At 37.5% G+C, this 22001-nt stretch overlaps 1 protein-coding gene across 7 annotated transcripts in view; it reads left to right on the top strand.

Annotated features, from left to right (window-relative positions):
* The window catches only part of Spt20 (transcription factor Spt20 homolog), a 444696-nt gene that overhangs the window by 421046 nt on the left and 1649 nt on the right, over nt 1–22001 (top strand). For 6 of the 7 annotated variants that reach the window (XM_090405995.1, XM_090405992.1, XM_090405994.1 and 3 more), the window contains exons 22-23: nt 13930–14102; nt 17147–17309. In XM_090405995.1, coding sequence (XP_090262121.1) covers nt 13930–14102; nt 17147–17309 — 336 coding nt within the window. Of the gene's footprint in view, nt 1–13929; nt 14103–17146; nt 17310–22001 lie in introns of those variants that run through there. The other variant, XM_090405997.1, reaches the window with a different exon arrangement.

Below are 22001 nucleotides of genomic sequence, written 5' to 3'. Positions count from 1 at the left end.
ACACTCCTTTGCCACTTTCCATGCACTATCAACATCCAGCCCTTGCAGTTTTACATGCCATGGCACTGATTCTAAGCTTGTCATACTTACCAGCCTGGTATTTCCACATATACCCTATCTTATGTTGAAAATTTATTTATCACTAGGTTAGACTATAATAGATTTAGTTTAATCCTTTATCCCAGTGAGAGCAAACAAAGTTTGCGCCTGAAAATATCTTCAGGACTAAATATAGTGTTGTACTATCTTATCCAGTAAGTAGTGCAACACCAAGGCAACTCGTGGCAAAGGTGGAGCAAGCTACCAGGCACTTCTAACCCAGATCTCCCATAATGCAAAACACATTTCCTATGTGGATATGTATACTGTTATGCATTAAAGGGATTGGCCATCTACCCAGACTAGTTTCGACCTTTATTGAGGTCTCTTCAGTGGGAGCCAGGCCCAGAGCTGGAGATACCAGGCAGAAGCAGTAGCAAGTCATCTGTGCCTATGGGAGTTGCCAAAAGGTTTATCACCTTTTTTAAAAATTACTCTGGATTTAGAGAAAGATGTTGAAAATTTATTTATCACTAGGTTAGACTATAATAGATTTAGTTTAATCCTTTATCCCAGTGAGAGCAAACAAAGTTTGCGCCTGAAAATATCTTCAGGACTAAATATAGTGTTGTACTATCTTATCCAGTAAGTAGTGCAACACCAAGGCAACTCGTGGCAAAGGTGGAGCAAGCTACCAGGCACTTCTAACCCAGTATCTCCCATAATGCAAAACACATTTCCTATGTGGATATGTATACTGTTATGCATTAAAGGGATTGGCCATCTACCCAGACTAGTTTCGACCTTTATTGAGGTCTCTTCAGTGGGAGCCAGGCCCAGAGCTGGAGATACAGGCAGAAGCAGTATCCACATGTGTTTTGCATTATGGGAGATACTGGGTTAGAAGTGCCTGGTAGCTTGCTCCACCTTTGCCACGAGTTGCCTTGGTGTTGCACTACTTACTGGATAAGATAGTACAACACTATATTTAGTCCTGAAGATATTTTCAGGCGCAAACTTTGTTTGCTCTCACTGGGATAAAGGATTAAACTAAATCTATTATACCCTATCTTAATTGAAAATTCGACACATCGACACATTTAACCAGTTCCCAGGTCAAGACTTTATGATCACTCTAACCAGTTGGTGGCAACATGGTCATATTTGTTATAGTCAAATTCTCAGATGCAATTACTAGATCAAGCACTCTCAAACCCCTAGTATATTCCATTACATGCTGTCTCAGGTAGTTATCCCTTAGTAACTGCATAAAATCCATTTCCTTCCTCCCATGTGTTCTCTCCTCCTTCTAATTTATGTTACCATAGTTGAAATCTCCCGATAATAATCAACTGTCCTCCACTCATTGAGTCTGTTTGCCTAATGGCAAAGTTATGACAAATAATAAAAGTAATGGTAAAAGTAAAATAATAAAAGTAATGGCAAAGTTATGTTCTCGACTTAACGTGCTAACAGCTTCATTTGTTAGGGCTAGCGATGACAAATTCACAACGATATGATCTTGTAATTGTGGTCGTTTTGTAGCATTACAATGTTAGAGATTTCAAATTTTTTCTGGCATCGGTTTTTGACTTTTCTGAATTCTTTATCTGTCATTGCATCAGAAATGCTGTCATGGATATCCCAGTTCTGAGTTTAAAATATCACACACTTTGTCACGTAGAGCATTGATAGTTTCATTTATTTTTGAAACCTGCATATGAATAGCACTAATCTGTTCATGCAATAGTGCTAAACACTCCCGTTTGAAAATATTCTAGGTTTTAGCTGAGAAAAACTTGCTGTTAATTATGACATATTTTAATATTGTATTGGTGTCTCAGCACTTCTTTAAGAAGGTTAACCCGTTTAGCTGCCATGCTAAACTATGTGTGACTTCCACTTACCAAATTGCCGTGCCTTGCTTACAATATTGTCTCCGCAAAGAATTCTCAAATGAATGGAAAGGCTTATGTGTTGGAAGTACATGTTAATTTATTTTCACAGTATTGATTACAACACAGAATGATAAGAAATTAAGTAATATTTATTAACTTATTAGCTGGTATTTCACTGGTATTATATCCATCATCTTCAGAGCAAGAACGGTTTGTCTCACTACACGAAATGACAACAATTTGGTATAATAGTGGGACTAGTTCCCCCCCCCCCAGATATATTTGAACTATTTAAATTTACAATACATGCAGGATATTTTGCATGGAAAGGGAAGATATACAAACATCAAAGATATACAAAAAATGGCCAGCAATGTTCTTCCTCCTTTCTCCCCCTTCAGCCAATTTCTACATAGAACACTGGGAAAAGCTAGCTATGAATACAGCCACTCTCAAACCAGTGGTTTGGGAGTTACGCTATGTTGATGATGTTTGATATTTGGCCACATTGGATATATTTTTAGTGCATTTAAATAGCCAACATCATAAAATTCACTTCACAATGGAACAGAAAGCTAATGACTGTCTGCCCTTTGTGGATACACTAATCACACAACTTCTAGATGGTCATATCTTTTCCTGTTTATAGAAAACCCTACACATACAGGGAAATATTTGTACAAATAGTCACACAATCATCCAATTCAACAGTATGGTATCCAAAAAACACTACTAAACAGAGCTACAGCTATCTGTTCAAATGATAATGCTCTTATTTCTATCCCCATTGGATAGAAAAAATACTAAATGCTCCCCAGAAATCCTCTCCATTGCCTATCACATGACAGTAAAACTGTTACCATTCTATATATTCAAGGCACATCTGAAAAGATATCTGGAGTGCTTAATAAAGGTTTAAATATGTTGGCTATGCAACATATTTAAATCTTATGTCAAATTGGCATCTCTCATCCATTCACCTAAGAACAAACTTTTCTTTGTCACTTGCCAGCATTGTTCTATCAGCATTGCTCTATCATTTGCCAGCCTGGTTGGCCGAGTGGTTAGCGTATCCACTCTCCAGCCAAAAGGCTGCGAGTTAGAACCCCATCGCGGGCATGGATGTTTGTGATTGTCTGTGAAAGTACTAGTGGTGGTAGTCGGTGGTAGATGGCGTTGGTGTTAGATAATGAAGATTGGTGGAGTAGTGAGATGAAGAGTTGTGGAGTGAATGCCCTCCTTTGATGAGTCTTTGGACTCCCTGGAGGTATGATGTAATAATAATAATAAAATGCCCTGTTCTTGTGACCTGGCATACTATGGACAGACAAGAAGAACTGTTGATATCTGCCTTGGTGAACATAAAAATTTCATCTGTCACTATCGTTATAGCAAGTAGGGGTCTAGCAGACCATGCCTTGGTCTGCTAGACCCCTTTCTTCCTTTTGATCCTTCACACAGGATCAAATGGAAGAAAACAAAAGTGTACACAGAAGTCATTATAAGTCAGAGAGATTGCTTTTGGAATCGTTTAGTGTACTGTGACAAACTGTTCTTGTGCTCTGAAGACGGATACCAGTGAAATGTCAGCTAATAAGTTAATAAACATTATTTTTTTTTTTATCATTCTGTGTTGTATTCAATACCGAAATAAATTAATGTCTTGTATACTGCTAGTTGAGCCTCTGTAGCTCAGTTGGTATACACGAAGCCCTTTGGTTGGAAAGACCTGGGTTCAATTCCCATCCAATGATGTGAGGAACCTTTATCTGGTCTCATTCGACTAAAGGCCTCCACAAGTTCTACCAATGTACAACCACCCTGCATTGCATATAGGTGACTTTAACAGCCACCACACACTATGGAAATATGCTTCCAACAATGAATGCAGAGAGACTTTGACTGAATGGGCAGAAATTCACAACACACCTAATTTTCGATGCAAAAGATAAATCCTCCTTCAGGTCAGCAGCTTGGAACAGGGAGTACAACCAGTACAACCCCGACCTCTGCTTTCACTCAAGACAACAATGGACGCCATTATCTACATTGAGAAGAGTTCTCTCCAACTTTCTGCGAAGCCAACATAGACCAATTATATTAGAGGTAGGTCTGCAGGTACCCCTTGTCAGATTCATCCAACGTCCCTGCTGGAACTTCCAAAAAGCCGACTGGGATACATTTGCTGCCTGTCTTGACAAATATGTCCTTTGGATCCTTCCAACATCCAATAATTACAAGAGATTCATGGGAGCTGTTTTAGCTGTAGGTAAGAAGACCATACCAAGAGGCTTCTGGAAGGAGTATATCCCTGGATGGAACGATGACAGTAAAAACCTGTACCAAGAATACCTAGAATGTGGCAATCCTGACATTACAGATGAACTCATTCACAGCCTTGACACCAACTGACAGAAGTAATGGACTGAGACAATAGAAAGACTCGATTTTCGGCACTCCAGTAGAAAAGCATGGAGCCTTCTAAGAAAACTAGGTAGTGGCACCCTAGTGACTGTCTGGGAACGATAAGCTATTTCTCCTAACCAATATGTATCACATATTGTCAACACATCAAGATATACCACCAAGGACAAACAACACACTCTTCAAATAAAAAGAGAACTTACATATTTGAAAAATAACAGACCATCAGATCCTTTATATTCGCAACCTTTCACTCTTGAAGATATTAAAACTGCTCTAATGGATATGAAACCAAGCAAGGCTACAGGTTTCGATGCAATTCACCCTGATTTCCTGTTGAAGACAGGCCAAAAAGCTTGACAGTGGTTGGCTTGCTTTTTCTCTGACATCCTAAAGACTGGAAGACTTCCGAAAAAGTTTAAGAGGACAAAAATTATCCCCATCTTAAAACCAGGAAAAACCAACAACAAACCAGAAAATTACCAATCAATCACCCTGCTTAGCACCTGTTATAAGCTCCTAGAAAGGCTCATTCTCAACAGAATTGCCCCTAAGATAATAGAACAAGCCACAGTGGAACAGGCCGGATTCAGACATAAACAAAGCAACTGTGATCAGGTTCTGTCACTCACCACATATATAGAGGCAGGCTACCAACAATGCTTGAAAACAGCTGTAATTTTTATAGATCTTACCGCAACTTATGATACAGTCTGAAGGCATGGCATAATCTGCAAGTTGCTCTGTGCAGTCCCATGCAGAACAATAGCAAAACTAATTGATAACATGCTGAGCAACTGCCTATTCCAAGTGTGTATGGACGAGAACAAAAGTGAACAAAGAATAATGGATTACCACAAGGGTCAGTTCTGGCTCCCCTCCTTTTTAACTTATACATCACAGATTTGCCTAATACAGCCTCCAGGAAGTTTTGCTAAGTTGATGACATTGCTCTAGCCACTGGACACACCAATTTTCCTACAATGGGAGATACACTAACAAATGATCTTGCAATCCTAGCTGAATACTTCAGCAAATGGCGATTACGCCCAAATCCTAGCAAAACAGAAGTTTCATGCTTCCACCTGAACAATAACCAGGCTAACTCATTGTCTACTTCATCCACAAACTGCTAAGCTACAACAGATTCCCGAAATATCTGGGCATCACTTTGGATAGAACTCTATCTTTTAAACCACATCTCATTAACACAGCATCCAAGCTAAAAACATGAAACAATATACTACAAAAACTATGCAGAACAACTTGGGGTGCCTCAGCAATGCTTCGCTGCACTACTCTTGGTCTCATTTACTCTGCAGCTGAATACTGCTCACCCACATGGGTGAGCAGTATTCAGAAAATTCAGAGCAGTATACAAAAAATCTTGCAGAAACAAGTTTCAACATGAAGGAGTTGTGGAAAGAATCCTGGTGTAACACTTCAACAGGAGACTTCCATGAATTAGTGGACCCAACACAGATGTCTTCGGGTTTTGACCTATCTCGGAAAACTTGGTCTACCCTTAACCAAATCCTCACCAATCATGGCAGATGTGCAGACACCTTTACAAATGGGGCATGATTGCCTCACCCAGGTGCAACTGTAGATCACCCCGCCAAACACTTAATCATATTACAATAGAATGTGCCCAATGTGCATACAATGGAAACCTGTCAGACTTCATCTATGCTACACCAAGTACAGTTGACTGGATAATCAACCTACACATACAGTTGTAGCCTATTCTTGAGTGTCTCTTTTATGACTATATTATGTCTTATTATTGTACATGTACATATGTCTATTATTATGTTCGTATATATTAAGGATTAATGTGATGTAACTTTTCATGTGTGAGCCATATGCTAAATAAATAAATAAATTTCGACTAAAGGTGAGTTAGCCGATTTTTTCAACTGGAAACTCTGGCTTTTTGTCCCTCAGAGTAGGCAAACCGGCCCATGAACACACATGGATCTACAGTCATAAAATACATACTTAATCCCTAATTAGGAGGCTCAACCAATCCTAAGCAGCGGTCGAGGAATGGGGGTGGGGGCACACAGATACATAAATACTGCTAGTTTAGTATTTTGGATAATTTCTCTCTTATTCCATATAAATTTATTCAGCTGCCTCACAACCATACAAGCTTTGCTTATTCTTGTCTATTTTCAGATATAACTTATCATCTTCAATAAAACTGTCACCAAAACAGCTGAAATATTTTACTTGCTCTATAGACTCTTCAAAATGCAGCATAAGTTTTCTTTCTTTCTGCCTATTTTCATAGTTTTGGTCTTTTTACTGCTGATTTTCCTGCTAAATTTATTAAAGTTATTTAATTTAGTTGTCTGCACGGTTAGCCTAGTAGCTGTGCACTTCATAACTATATGCCTGGGGAAGGAGTGTCCTAGGTTCGATTCCCATCAGAGATGTGAGGAGCTCAAGGATCTTCCTCAGCCATAGCCAAGTTAGCCGGTCTTGGGTGTGGGCAGTAGGGTTTTTCCCTCCAGTTTAGCTGGGGTTTTTTCATCCCACAAGCAGGCAAACCGGGCCCGTGAACACACACGGACTACAGTCATGAATTCCTCCAATAGGGATGCATCAGAGGAGTTCTGCTGGCTTCATTATTTCGTCGTGACTCCTCATTAGGAGGAGACCCAACCCGTCCGAAGCAGATGGAAGGGGGAGATAGATTCAATTTAGTTAGAGAATCCTAGAGACTTGCAGTGGATGTTTTTTGGAGTGCATCATCATCTGCATAAAACAAACTTTGTATGTTGATAATGTGATCCATATAGATGAAGAATAAGAGTGAAAATAATGTGCATCCTTGTTTTATACCTGATTTTACATCAATCCATCTTCCTGTATTCCCTTCAATGTCTAACTACTGACATACTACTTATATAGACTATGTATTGCCCTGTGTAATGTTCCATTTACTGCATATGACTATAGTGTCTTGAAAAGCTTTTTCCTGGGCACCTTGTCATATGCCTTTTCCAGATCTACAAAACTTAAAACTACAAAAAGTACAGATCCTTGTCATATTCCCATGGTTTCTCTTTGACAATTTTTTTTCTGCCTATTTTTAATATGCTTGCTCTGAAACACTTAGAGAAAACCATCTGGAATTTGACTTTCTGAATTCTGCAGTGAAACCACAGCAAAACTTTTATATCTCCATATTTAAGCATTTCTGGTCGAATATCATATACTCAAGCTGCCTTTCCACATTTCAAGTTTTTGCCAGCTTTTTTCTATTTCAGATATTGATATGAACTCCTGTAAAATCTCGATGTAGCCTAAAAATACCAAAGTGCTTTACATCGATTTTTTACACAGGTCAAGTCCCATGAGAACTGTAAATAACCTTGTTTGTTGCTATGTATATTTTGCTAAATATTAATGTAGTTAACCCTGTGGGAAGTGAATGTATTTACTGTTTTAACAACAAAAAACAAAGACAATGCTTTGCCATCGGAACTTTGTATATAATTATGTGTAAGAGCACAGGAAAGTTGTTTACTAGTTTTGTATATGAGAGAAGTGCTTACAAGCTCTGCGCTAACACCTTTAAAGTTAGTATCTAAGAGTGCAACTAAGTTTAGAGAAGTTTCCGCGGCCCAAAAGGACAAGCAAAGTATCAAAGAGGTTCCGCTACTTTTAGAGACAAGTTTCCGCGCTCAGCAAAATAGATCAAAAGAATGCACGGAGGAGAACAAAGAGTGGGTCAAACTTAAAGGAAGATGAAAGAGTCATGCCGTTTTCTTCGGGGTTTACTACCCTTAGTGCAAGGACCCGAGATCAGAAAATAAAAGGGGACTGAGATGAGCATAAGGGGCAGCCAGACGTCAAGAGAGAGTCATCAGAAGTCGGAACTAGAGGCAGTTGGAATCAGAGCAGAAGCGAGCTGAGACTATAAGTGGAGTCTGAATCAGAGCAGTGGCGGCAAAGAACGAGGAAAGGCCCCGGTTACAAAGAGGAGAGCCAAGATCCAAGTGCCTAAAGAGCAAAGGTGAAGAGCTATTACCGAGAAAGAGCCAGAGCCAGTCGACGGCAGTTGCAGTCATCGGCGATTAGTAGCAGAAGTGGCGGCAATTAGAAGCAGAAGTTCCCGAAGTACAGGAATTTGACCGTATGCTGAAACCTCTTGTATATGTGCTAATCGAGTACCGCAGATTGTAGTCAAAAAGCCCACTAATATCCCGAAGTGATACCACTGTAGCAAGATACTCCTGAAGGAAGCCTAAAACTCGAGATGAAAGAAAAGCCATAAAGACTTTAGTAAAAGACTCTTGACTGAATGTGCGATACAGAGCCTCTGTAAGTTACTTCCCTATGCATATTTTCTCTTATAATCTAGGAGATATGTTGTATATGGACTGTTAAGAATTAGTTTAATAGTAATAAGAAGTGTCCATAAGAGAGTCAATTGGCTTGTTAGAAGTTAATATCTAATTTGTAAAAATAACCTCTTTGCAAGTAAACTAGAAGTTTAATAAGTTGAATTTGTAAGCAGAGAGTAAAAATAAATTTTAAAGAGATTATTTAGTGTTGAAGTGAAAGGGTTCTAATTTTATGCTAAAGATTTTTTAGATGGGTTGAGAAAGCAATCTCCCCGTCGTTTGATTCATGTATATTTCATATTAATATAAATAAATGTTTTAATTATTTGTTAAAAGAGTGCTGCCTGATCCTTTATTTTACAGCTGCACTGTTCCTAAATAAATCGGACTTGTGAGCGAGAAACAACTAAGGCATTAAAAGCGCAGTTTTATTACTTAAGAACCACGACTGTTTATGTAAACTTTGTTGAAGGAAGTTATGCTAGTGAGAGGTGAGAGAGAGAGATATCTACCAGAAGTTTTATTGAGTCTTATGCTGAATATTTGATATACTGATGGCACAGTCTGACAAATAAATTTTTCGGTGTTCATAGGCATACGATTAATAAATACGGAAGGTGGATAAACATAGTACACAGTAGTGAAGAAGTGAGAAAGGTTATGAAAGAGAAAGCATGCACAGCTAAATAGTAATAATGAATAACAATATATAAAGTATAGAGTAAAAGACTGTATATAAAGAGAAACAAAACAGCATATTATTACACTCCTGTTTGTGTTTCTTGAAAACTTTCTATTAGAGTTCTGTCACTGCTTGTTAATTTAAGTCTTTCATAGTATTTACTCCAGACATCTAGGATATCCTCATCTTTGGTTTTCATATCATTTTTGATTCCTTTTACAGTATTCTTTTCTCCATTTCTAAACTTTTTCAATAACCTCCAAAACATTTTGCCACTTTCCTGATACTTATTTTCTGTATTCTTACTGAAAATTTCCCATGATTTCTGTTTAGTTACTCTCACACATAGCTTATCTCACTTGCATTTTTTTCTGTATTCTTTTAGGGATCTGCCAACTTAATTTTCCAGGTACTTTCGATATGCTTTATTCTTTTCTAGCACTGAATCTTTAACTTCTTGTCTTCAACATGATGTTCATATTTTTCTATCCTTGTAGACAACTTCACCACATGCCTTCCTAGCTGAATTAGTCTGTTTTCTTCAGGGTTTGCCACTGAGAATCCAAGGTTTGGCTCTTGTTTTTGACCTGTTTCATTATTTCTTCAATAAGGTTTCTATAATTGAATCTACAGTTTAAAAGCTGCTCAACTTCAATTTAAAAAAATCTTTTTTCTTTCTTCTTCTACAACTTCTCCCACTTAAGTGGGGTCACTGTTTGTTATGAGTCTCCTCCACACCTTCCTGTCTTGGGCTGTCACCACATCCAAGTTCTTCATCTTCAAGTCCTCTTCTACCAACTCCCTCCATCTCTTCTTTGGCCGCCCACGCTTCTGCCTTCCTTGCACATCCATCTGCATGACCCTTCTTCCCACATATTCGTCCTCCCTCTTCATCACATGACCAAACCATCTCAACCTTGCCTCCTGTATTTTCGCTCCTAAGTTCGTAACTTTCACTGTTCCCCTGACATAGTCATTTCTCAGACGATCCTTTCTGGTCACACCGCACATCCACCTAAGCATTCTCATCTCTGCTACTTCCATCCTGCTGATGCTATTTTTCCTCAGGGCCACAGTTTCTATAGCATATGTCATAGCTGGCCTCACTACTGTCCTATAAATTTTGCCTTTCAGATTGATCGGCAGCCTCTTATCGCATAACACTCCAGCCATCTCCCTCCAGTTCCTCCAACCCGCTTGTACCCTGCTTCCCACTTCCTTCTCAGCTCCTCCATCTTCTTCCACTGTTGAACCTAAGTATCTAAAGTCTCTCACCTTCCTGATGACATTTCCTTCCAGCTCCAGATCTGTCTCCTGGCCACCACCCACTGCGCAACACATATACTCTGTCTTACTTCTGCTCAGTCTCATACCTCTCTCTTCCAGTACTTTTCTCCATCTTTCCAGTTTAGTTTCTGCTTCTTCTCTTGAATCTACACACAACATTGTCCAAGGTGCATCTTCTCTCACCTCCTCTGTTACCACCTCCATCACAATATTAAACAGAAACGGACTTAATGCTGACCCTTGATGCAAGCCAACTGTAACTTGAAAACTTTCTGTCTGTCCCAAACAGGTCCGAACACTTGTCTTCACATTTCTGTACATTTCCTGCACCAACCTGACATATTTCTCCGGCACCTTCTTCTCCCACAGACACCTCCAGACTTCTTGCCTTGGCACTCTATCGTATGCTTTCTCCAGATCAATAAATACCAGATGTAGCTCCCTTTGTTTCTCTCGATATTTTTCCATCATCTGTTGTAACCCAAAAATAGCATCTGTTGTTGATCTACCAGGCATGAAGCCAAATTGTTCCTTTGCAATCTCCACCTCCTCCCTCAATCTACCATCAAGAACCCTTTCTAGGATCTTCATTGTGTGGGACATCAACTTTATTCCTCTGTAATTTTTATAGTCTTGTGCATTCCCTTTACCCTTGTAGATGGGAACAAGAGTACTCTCCCTCCATTCCTCGGGTATATTTTCCTGTTGGCAAACTTTCATGAACAGGTCCCACAGCAGGTGAATTCCCTCTTCCCCCAGTGCCTTCCATGCCTCCACTGGAATTCTGTCGGGGCCCGCCTCCGTCACTTCCATTCTACTGATGTTCTGCACCATCCCCTCAGAAGGCTACCCATCTCCTCTGTTGAGTCCTTGCATTTTCCTCATTCAAAAGTCCCTCAAAGTATATTTTCCATCTGTTTCTTATGTCCACATCCCTCCATAATACTCTTCCTTCAGTATCTTTGATCTGCCTCACATGTAAGATGTCCTTAGCTGCTTTATTTCTACATTTCGCTAGTTGGTAAATTTTCCTCTGTCCTTACTTTGTTTCTAATTGATCATACAGATCTTGATATGCCATGGCCTTCGCCTGTGCCACAACTCTCTTGGCTTTTTGCTTTCTCTCTTTGTACACCTCTCTGTCCTCTTCCACTCTTGACTCATCCCACTTCTGCTTTGCCTTCCTCTTAGCTGTCACTGCCACTTGTACATCATTATTCCACCACCAACCCTCCTTCTGCTCTCTAATCTTTCCAGATGTCTCACCAAGCACCTCGATTGCACAGCTCAGGATTACTTTTGAATTATGTTTCCACCAATCTTGTACACTTTCCAGTCCATCCGAAATCCTCTCTAACACTCTCTCCCTAAAACGATTCCTCACACTCTCCTCTTTTAAGCGAAACCACTTAATTGTCTTCATCCCATGGCAACCAGAAGTTCTTATCTTCGATCTTATTTTAAAGTCTGCGCACAGCAGTCGGTGTTGTTGTGCTACTTGATCTGTTGGAATTACTTTACAATTTGTCACAACCTTAAGATGTTTTCTTCTAATCAAAATGTAGTCAATTTGTGAGCTGTTGTTACCACTTCTAAATGTTATCAAATGTTCTTCCCTCTTGAAGAAAAACCAGTTCACAATTGCCAGATCAAACGCTACTGCAAAGTCCACAACCCTCTCTCCTTCCTGGTTCATCATTCCCACTCCGTGGCCACCATGCACCCTTTCACAGTCTCTATTCTGTCTTCCTATGTGCCCGTTCAAGTCTCCTCCGACAATCAAAAAAATAAATAAAATACATACTCTTCTTTTCAATGTAATTTTTATCCTACTTTAAACTTATCCGTTTTATCCTACTTCAAACTAAGTGAGGGTCACTTCCAATTTCAAATCCTCTGTACACTGTATACTTTTCTATCCTGAAACAGAATGAAGATACTGCTATCAACAGTGGCATAGTCAATGAGGCTTTTATTTCTTGTGTCTTGTACACATCCTTATGTTGGAGCATTGTGTTAGTAATGACTAGTCCATATCTTGAGCAGAGAAATCCAGCCAACACCATTATTGTTAGCTTTACCCTTTTCTCCCGATTTTCCACAACAGTTTCATGTGCCTCGATGGGATTCACTTCCTACTCTGATGTTTAGATCTCCAAAAAGTACCACTTTTTTCCATTTTTTTCATGTCACATGGCTGGTCTAGTGACTTGAAAAATTTCTCTGCTTCTTCCTTAAGAGAACCTTCTGTTGGACCACAGACACAGATAAACTTCATTATCCATTTCTCAATTTTGCAGTTTGTCCACATAACCATAGTTGAGACTGCCTTCCAATCAGACAGTTTATCTTCATATTTGGTGTTAAATGCTATCACTACTCCTTCTTTTCCTTGATGATTATTGCCCGAATATAACATCCTTTACTGTTATTTAGTAATATCTCACCTGTTTTTGTCTTCTTTGTTTCAGTGATGCCAATTATGTCCACATGGTACTTTTCCAGTTCTTCTGCAAGCTTGGTTTCCTTTCCATTAATACTCCTTATATTGATGGTTGCTATCTTCGGTTCTTCTAACGTTGGTTTTCTGCTTCAAGATGTTGAACTTGAGTCTTTAAACCAATAGAGAGTACAGTTTGGTTAGCTAAGTTCCAAATTGCCAGCCCATCCTTGTTCATTCAGTACCCAGTGGATACTTACTAACAGGGTGCACCACATGAATGTGAGGATTAGACATTAGTTCAGAAGACCAAGTCAGTTCTCTGCATTCCTTAAAGGTGATATGGTGGTCTCCCAGTATTTGGCTTTGATCCTTAAGCAACATTTTATTTTTTACAGCGGTTCTATTTGAAAAACATTGAAAGTGTGGTGCACAAATACTGTGTTTGGGTTCAAGGTTAAACTGCTTTCAAAGCTATTTGAAAATAAACTTCTAATGGAATGGCAGGATTCAAACCTGTGGTCTTTGAGCTCCAAACTGGAGAGTTTTGCCTACTCTTCCAACTATCAGTGACATTTGCAAATATCCTGAATCGTTAAAAAAAATGCACTTTGGTAGAATTTTAATTTCCTGTTCTAGCTGAAACATTGTTTCATAAAATAAATTTTTTCTGCCTCAGTTAGTGCTGAAAAATACAGTGGCTGTATAAAATCAAAATATGTCTTTTCTGTCCATTAAGTATCTCTTCTCTGTCTTTTATGTATGAAAATAGTGACAGACATGCTAATACTTTAATTTTAGGTGTTATTACTTCTCCACCATCAGTAATAACCAGTCCTCCAAGTGTGTTGTCTCTACCACTAGGAGTATCAGGAGGATTGAATGCTCAAAACTTGGCAGCTCAGCTGATGGCTTCTAGTTTAAAAAATACTACCCAAGGATTAAGGAGTACCACTCCAGTTTCCTTACTACAAGTAAGTTAAAACAGACTTTTCGTTTTTGTTATGTGAAGTTGATAGTTTTGAATTGTTATGAACTTGCCTTGTTTGTCCATTGCATCTTACCTTCCAACAAACTATTTCACAGTGTTGAAATTTTGCATACTGCTTTCTTATTGAAATATTTTCTGGAAATTGCATTTTGGTTTGGGATTGAACAACGTAATTTTCCTTTTGCATAGAGTACGATTATTAAATTGCCTGTTAATAAGGGACATTTCAACTGTATTTTACTTCTGTGTTCAAGGTGAAATTATGTATGACTTTATGCATATTGACTGTATGATGGAAGTTTTTTTCACTTGGCTATGCTACCAATTATATATTTGGTTTAATCCTTTATCCAGGTGTAAGCAGACAAAGTTTGTGCCTGAAGTATTTTCAGGACTGGGGCAACTCGTGGCAAAGGTGGTATAACTTCTCATCACTTGCCTTAGTATCCTATAATGCAAAGCACATCTCCTTGCAGACATGTATAATGCTATGCATTAAGGGAAGGGTCACTATCCAGACCGGTTTCGACCTTTATTGATGTCACCGATGAGACCTCATTAAAAGTATTGACACCATATCTAAACTGACTAAAATATTGAATGAGTGTCCAGTGTATTTCTTGGGAAGCTTGAATAAGTATTTAAAGAGAAGACAGGTAGGTTAACTATTGCCATCTACTATTGGAGGACAAAGGAATACTAGTTTTTTGTATTTTTGGTACACATGCACTTGCACACACCTTATAATCTAGGAGTTATTTATTGTGTTGTGATTGAAGTTTTCTTAGATCCTCTAAGAAACTAAAAATAATAAGACTAACCAATGCAGCACTGGTTAGTCTTATTATTTGAAAACCAAGTAGAATCACAATCTTCTTCTAAATAAGTCAAAGAGTCTGAAAAACAGAGAAGATTTTGTCATCATAAACAGCAATGTTAAGATAACTATACATTTCCCTTGTCTTCTTGGAAGGTGAGTTTGTCTTTATTATTATGCAGTTGTTTAAATGCCTTCCTTTCTAATGCAGTAATATTGTTGCATCTTTATGAGTTTGTAATACAGAAGATGCAGTAACAAGTCTAGTGTTTACACTACCTTTTTGAGACAAACATGTATATCAAAAAATTTAACCAGTTATAAAAGCTCTGATAGGAGGAAGAACTGTTTCTTACATATAGAAAATAATTATAAATTTCTCCAATTACAAACTTAATCATTTAGGAACTTCCACTCTAAGTAAGCATTTTTGGTTCATTGTTACCCTGCTCTACATTTCAAAGGTAGACAACTGATGATTGTAGAACGAGTCACCAAATATTTGTTATAAAAATGCACCCGTTTCAAAAGTAGACACATGGTGATTGTAGAACGAGTCACCAAATATTTGTTATAAAAATGCACCCGTTTCAAAAGTAGACACATGGTGATTGTAGAATGAGCCACCAAATATTTATTATAAAAATGCATCAATTAAAATATCTGTAAAAGAGGCATAAGGCAGAAATAGAATGTGAGAAAGTGGCTGGAGTGAGTCTTTGAAAGAGGGTCACCAATTAAAGGGATAGTCCTCTTCTGGATAACATCAAGCAGTTTTAGAGAGGTTTTGACACACTACCCCATATCTGAGAATAGTATTCTAGGATTGGGCAGATTTGGGATTTATACAGTGTCAGGAGTTATAGATGAAAAGTAATATCTTGTTTAGAGTTGGAGGAGACTGCAGATGTGATGTTCTTATGCAGGAGAGGTTAGAGGTAAGGCAGTACAGGAAGAGATATCTAATTTTGTGTGGATATTTAAGACCACACTTCACTGCCACCAAAACATATCGTAGCATGGTAGGAGACTTACAGTCTTCACCTTCTCGCTCTTCAGTTTTGCTTCTTCTAACAACTCCTTTACATCCTTCTTCATAGAATACTTCTCGCTTATCAAATTATCACCTACACCAGTGCCATCTACTGCCAATCACCACAACTAGTAATTTTGTCTGTAAATTGCATGTGTTCTCAAGACTAATTTGTTTGTATGCAGGATGAAAAACTCTGCAACCTCCGTGTGAGATTGGCTAATTCACCTTCAGTTGAAAAAATTCCATATTTGCTTTCTTCAGAGACAAGTTTCCTTCATTAGACTTAAGTCTCAACCATGTCTTGCTCTTGTAGTTTATTATATTTTGGAAAATTGAGATCTGCCTCGACATGAAGAATATAAAAATATAATATAAGAAGAATGTAAAATCATGTTTCATGAACCAGTGAACTGTTCTATACTTGCAGAATATGTCATCTCCTCTGAACACGAGGCCTGTTGGAAGAAGACTAAAATTTTACACTAGATGCCTGGTAGCACAGCTTTTGGAACTCTTCAAAATTCACACATTCAAATCAAGATCTTCCATAACTAATGTCTTAAACACTGATCTCCTTGCCATTCTCTAGTAAAGTGATGATGGCCTTTTCTATTTCATTGCTTTCAAAATATCTAAGTCTGTATATTATTATTTTGGTAGCAGAGTCAATATAGTCATCTTGGGAGGCTCACTCAGTAGAATATCAGATTTCTTTTTTTCAGACTATTTTGTAGATACTCACTCTCTCAGTGGACAAACATATCATGTCAGTAGCCTCCAAAAAAACTGTTTTTTTTTTTTTTTCTAGTTTAGACACTACTTCTCATCTTTAAGCTACTAACCTTAGAATGCTGTTCTCGCATATGGGGTGGTACACCAAAAACCTTTTTAGAAATTCTTGATGCTATCTTGAAGAGGATTGTCCATTAATTTATGATCCCTTTCCAATGAGCTCACTCCAGTTACCTTTCTAAGAGATGTTCTATTTCTGTTTATGCCTTTCCTATAGATGGATGAATCTATAATGCTGAATTGGCTTCCACCATTCTCCCAATTTCTTCTAAGCACATAAAAAGTTTTGATTGATACAAGTATATTTTGAAAGAACTGTATTATTAATATGATGCATGAAAATTGTTCTCAGGCATTAAAACTTGTGAAATAAACAATTTAGGTGTCAGGAAATCAGCAGTCTGTACCTCTAATTAGTGCCTTGCAAAGACCTCTCAACCAAGCAAATCGAAGTTCATCATCTACTACGATTAGTGCCCAAAACAACAGTCAACAGAGGCCTTCAACACCTAATACTTCAACCAGTAATGTGTCACCTAACTCAGGTAAGATGCACTTTAATTTTAATTATAACTGACTAGTTTACAAGATGACACAAGTTTAAATTTTAATATAGTAATATTTTATTCATCATCATCATCATTATCATAGTTTATTCAAGTAAACAACTCATGGAGATAGTCCATTAATTGAAGGCAAGCCAGGTTGCTCTGGTATGTGCCAACAGGTGAATACCAATTCTTGGAAGAATTGGTATTCACTTCTTCTTCCTATGTATCCATTAAGTGATTTATAGAGAGTAGGAGCACTAAATGTGGGTGAAGGTGAATGTCTAAGTTGATGCCCTAACCACCTCATCTGACTTTTCTACATTGTTTTTGTTAGAGGTCCTTGCTGGATTTCTTCACTAATGATCACATTAGGAATGCGATCTTACCATGTATGTCCTAGTATTGATTAAAGGCATATTGCTTGAGGTCATTTAAAGATCAAAGCTTCATAACTGGGAAGAGACCATCATGTAGCCTTTTAAGGAATGCAGAGAACCAACTGGAGCTGCTGACCTAGTCAAATCTTTACTGTCTTATAGTGAACCTCATTAGTAGGCATCTACCTGAATACTGAATAAATAATTTGCTGGCACTTTGGGGTTTAGACTTCATTGGCTTAAACCAAAAGACAATGATGGTACAACCAGATAAAAAGTCATGCTAGCTGGGGCATTTCTCATTTTAACAAGGACTGTCACTATTTTCATCAGAGAAACCAAGCAAACAGCAAAAAGTCAGCTACCAGAACGAACTCAGTATCATACTGCTTTGACATAATTAATGTTACCAACTCATAGAGGAAAAACAGGTGAGAAACTTCTAAGTAACAAATACAAGATATTATATTAAGGAAAAGGAAGGAATAGCTATAGTCTTGAATGGCAGGCAATATGAAGTAGTGATTTGGGCAAGCATCAAAAAGAGGAATTAGACAATGAGATTTATTTCTGACTATCGTCCAACAGAAGGTTCCACTAAGGAAGAAGTGAAGGAATTGTCTCAGTCATTAGAGAAGGCAGCTAATTCAAAGAAAAAAGAAAAGTTGGTCCTTGTTGGAGATCTAAACGTAGAATAAAGAATGAATACCAGACATATAGAAATGTGTTGGAAAAAAAGGGCAAAGTTAATGATAATGGTAAGTACCTGCTGAATGTTTGTTCAGGACAGACACTAATCATCACTAACACCACATTTTGACATGAATTTGCATGGTACGAGGAATAAGAAAAGTCTCATTGATTATGATAGTATGGATATCAATATCTTCATACTAGTTTGGTTTTATTTACAAAGGATTTGAAATTAGACATGATTACAATTTACTTTTGAGCAGAATAAAATTGAACATCATATTGAAAAGAAAAATATCTAAGAAAGTTTTAAAAAGAATCAAAGTTTAGCAGCTTTCATAATCAAACACTGGAGATGTAGTGGCAGCATTGATTGATTCAACTAGAGAGGTATTTAAATTCATATAGAAAGGCCTAGGTGTTGTTCATTATCAATTTATTCATTAAAATAATATCAGGAAGGTAACAAACTTTTCTAGGGACTATTGAAAAAACTTAGGAATGGAGGAAAGATTCATCTCTGATTCCTTTTACTACTATAAAAGGAATCAGAGATGAAAAGGTGACATGAAAACTGAATATAAACATATTTTAGTCTGAATAATTACTTTGAAAGCCTGCTAAATGAAACAAGCAGTGTCAACATGACAGTAGAAAATTTCCAATAGGAATGCAGTGAAGAATACATATCAATAATTGAAGTAGAAAAAGTCATCAAAACCTGGACTGTGGTAAGGCAGCTGGAGTAGATGAAATCTGGCCAGAAATGCTCAAATATGGAGGTTAAAAGTTTTACAGTGGCTGCATTGCATAATTCAGAGGGTCGAATTCCAGACGATTGGTGCAGAGCTCTCATAGTACCATCCATAAAAAGGGAAATAAAACTGAATGCAAAAATTACAGAGGTATTTCCTTACCGAGTGTTCATGATAAGATTTATGCAAGTATACTTGAGAAATGGTTAAGAAAAATTGTGGAAGGGAAGCTGGATTCAGGTGAAATAGAGGCTGTCAGGATCAGATTTTCACTTTAAGATGCCAAGAAACTTATTCTTGGTGTAAGCAAAATTTGTATGTGAAGTAACTTCACAATTGGGCAACTCACATATAGAGGCCAATGACTTCATATCTTGCCTTAGTATCCCATAATTCAAAGCATATATCCTTATGGACATGTACAGGGTGTTTCAAAAGGGGGATACACAACTTTGAATGACAACAGATGAACAATATTACCATGCAAATGTAGCGTGACACTTGAAATTTCAACACAGACAATTAAAGTTCGATATGACTGCCTCCAGTAATATTGCAGACATCTCATTCAAATTGGCTGGTAGTGGTGGTACAAACACTCAATCTTTTGCAAAGCCCCACAAGAAAATCTAACAGTGTAAAGTTGGGGGAACATGGTGCCCATGCTACACTCTACCAATCCATCTACTTGGGAAACAGGTGTCAAGGTACGACCTTAAATCTGTCTGGTAATGAGGTAATGTAAGCATCTTTTGTGGTTATTGTCATTTAATTGTGATATTAGGTACCCTTGTAGCATGTTCAGATATGCATCACCAGTAGCAGTAAACTCCGAAAAAGAAAAAAAGAAGGGTCCATACACTTTCTTTTTGCTTATAGTGTAAAAATCTTTAGCCTTTGCCACGAACGTGTTCTACTATGGTGTGTGGATTTTTGCTTCCCCAAATTTTGCATTTGTGTTTTTACTTGCCCACTTACGTGAAAAGTGTACTCGTCACTGAAAATGATCATGTTAAAAAGTCCTCATTTTGTTCTTTCCTACTGACCATTTCTGTACAGAAATCCTGTAGACACTGTTGTAAAACATGCCACACAGTTGCATGTGGAATTCTAATTTGACGAAATGCCCATCTGCTTTACTTTCCAGGGCTTTTCTGGAAACTTTCCCAAACTACTTCCACAACAGCATCGGCAGTACACAGCCTTCCTATTGACCTTGGATGATGCACAGAACAGCCTGTTTCCACAAAATTCTTGTGCCATGTGTAGATCATGTTCTTACTAGGTGGTTCTTTGCTGTATTGTGTGTGGAAATTCTGAAAAATTACTCGGAGCAACATTAATGAGTTGAATACCAATATCAGTTACATCACATAAAACAATCAATTCCTGTAAAGGAGTGATCTCAGAAGCACATCCTGATCTGTAGGGATAGTCACCTGGTTCCATCCAGAAACATCATTCTTACTTTTGATACGCCTAAACCTCCAACATCTCTTAAAGCAGAATATCTCAATTGGCCTGTTGTGGCTGTGCCTGATGTAATAAAGAGCATGATAATCAATCTTGCTCTGCAAAGAAAGCTAAATGTGTTAACTGTCAGAGAGTTCATCCAGCATACTCCCATGCATATCAGAAGTGGAAAGATGAAAAAGAAATACAAAAGATAAAAACAGGACAAAATATATCATATCAGGATGCAAAAAGGAAGTTGGCCACTACCACACCTTTAGTGAGATGCTCTTATGCTGAGAAGGTAACAGTTAAGAAAATGTCAACAGCTACATGTATCAATATGGAAATACCGTGAGTAGTCATAATTAAATAAATGATAATACCAGAATAAACTCATGTAAATTATTTTTTATTAGTATAATTTTCACCTAAGTATCAAAAGCATGTGAAACTTTACTTCGCTCTCCTAACTTAAACAGATCCGATGGTCTACGTCTATCCCCTTTGTGGGAGATAGTACTCTTTAAATCAGGCAATGTTTCCTAATTTCATTTTATTTAATTGTACTATAGTCCCCCCTTATCTGCAGTCAATTCCAGTCCGAAAATATTAAATGGAAAATTCCAGAAATAAACAATTTATAAGTACATCGGCAAAGTGGATATTAGATTCTTAGCTACTTAAGTCAAGTAGTGCAAGCTAAGGCAACTTGGGGATGCTGAGGATCATATTCTCGTAAGCTCTCAAGTCAACCTAAGAAACTTTCATAATCTTTACAAACATTCGGCTTTGAAATAATGTTGGAGCTAATATCCACTTTGCCTATGTAATTTTACATTGCTGAAATGAAGCCGTATGGCTTTTTTTTTTTTTTAAATAATAATAGATAATTCATAAGTTTTAAACTGTGCATTGTTCTGAGTAGTTCTCGGTTATCAGATCGACTTTTGCGTTCTCGCAGTGCTTGTGAATTTTACTTAATAATTGCAAATAATACCAAAATGCAAGAGTAGCAATGCTGGCAATTCAGATATGGCAAAGAGAAGCCATAAAGTGCTTCCTTTCATGTGAAAGAGGTGAAAGTTCTTGACTTCTAAAATAATAAATAATGTATGCTGAGATTACTAAAATTCCATTCACATTCAAATCACTTTTATTACAGTATGTAGTTATAATTGTTCTATTTTATTATTAGTTATTGTTGTTAATCTCTTACTGTACCTTATTTATAAATTAAACTTTATCATGGGTATGTATAGGAAGAAGTGTAAAGTAATATAATTCATTATTTTGGTTTCAGTGCAGGTATAATTAAACAAAAAAAGCTGACATGGAATTGTTTCATCCACTATCGCACAAAAAATGAAACATATGTTAGCTTACAATAAATAAAGTTTAATCCTTTA

This window comes from Typopeltis vanoorti, chromosome 16 (genome assembly GCF_054136105.1).
Source record: "Typopeltis vanoorti isolate ZY-2024b chromosome 16, IOZ_Tvanoo_1.0, whole genome shotgun sequence".
Taxonomy (NCBI): Eukaryota; Metazoa; Arthropoda; class Arachnida; order Uropygi; family Thelyphonidae; genus Typopeltis; species Typopeltis vanoorti.
This window is presented reverse-complemented; position numbering and strand designations above follow the sequence as displayed.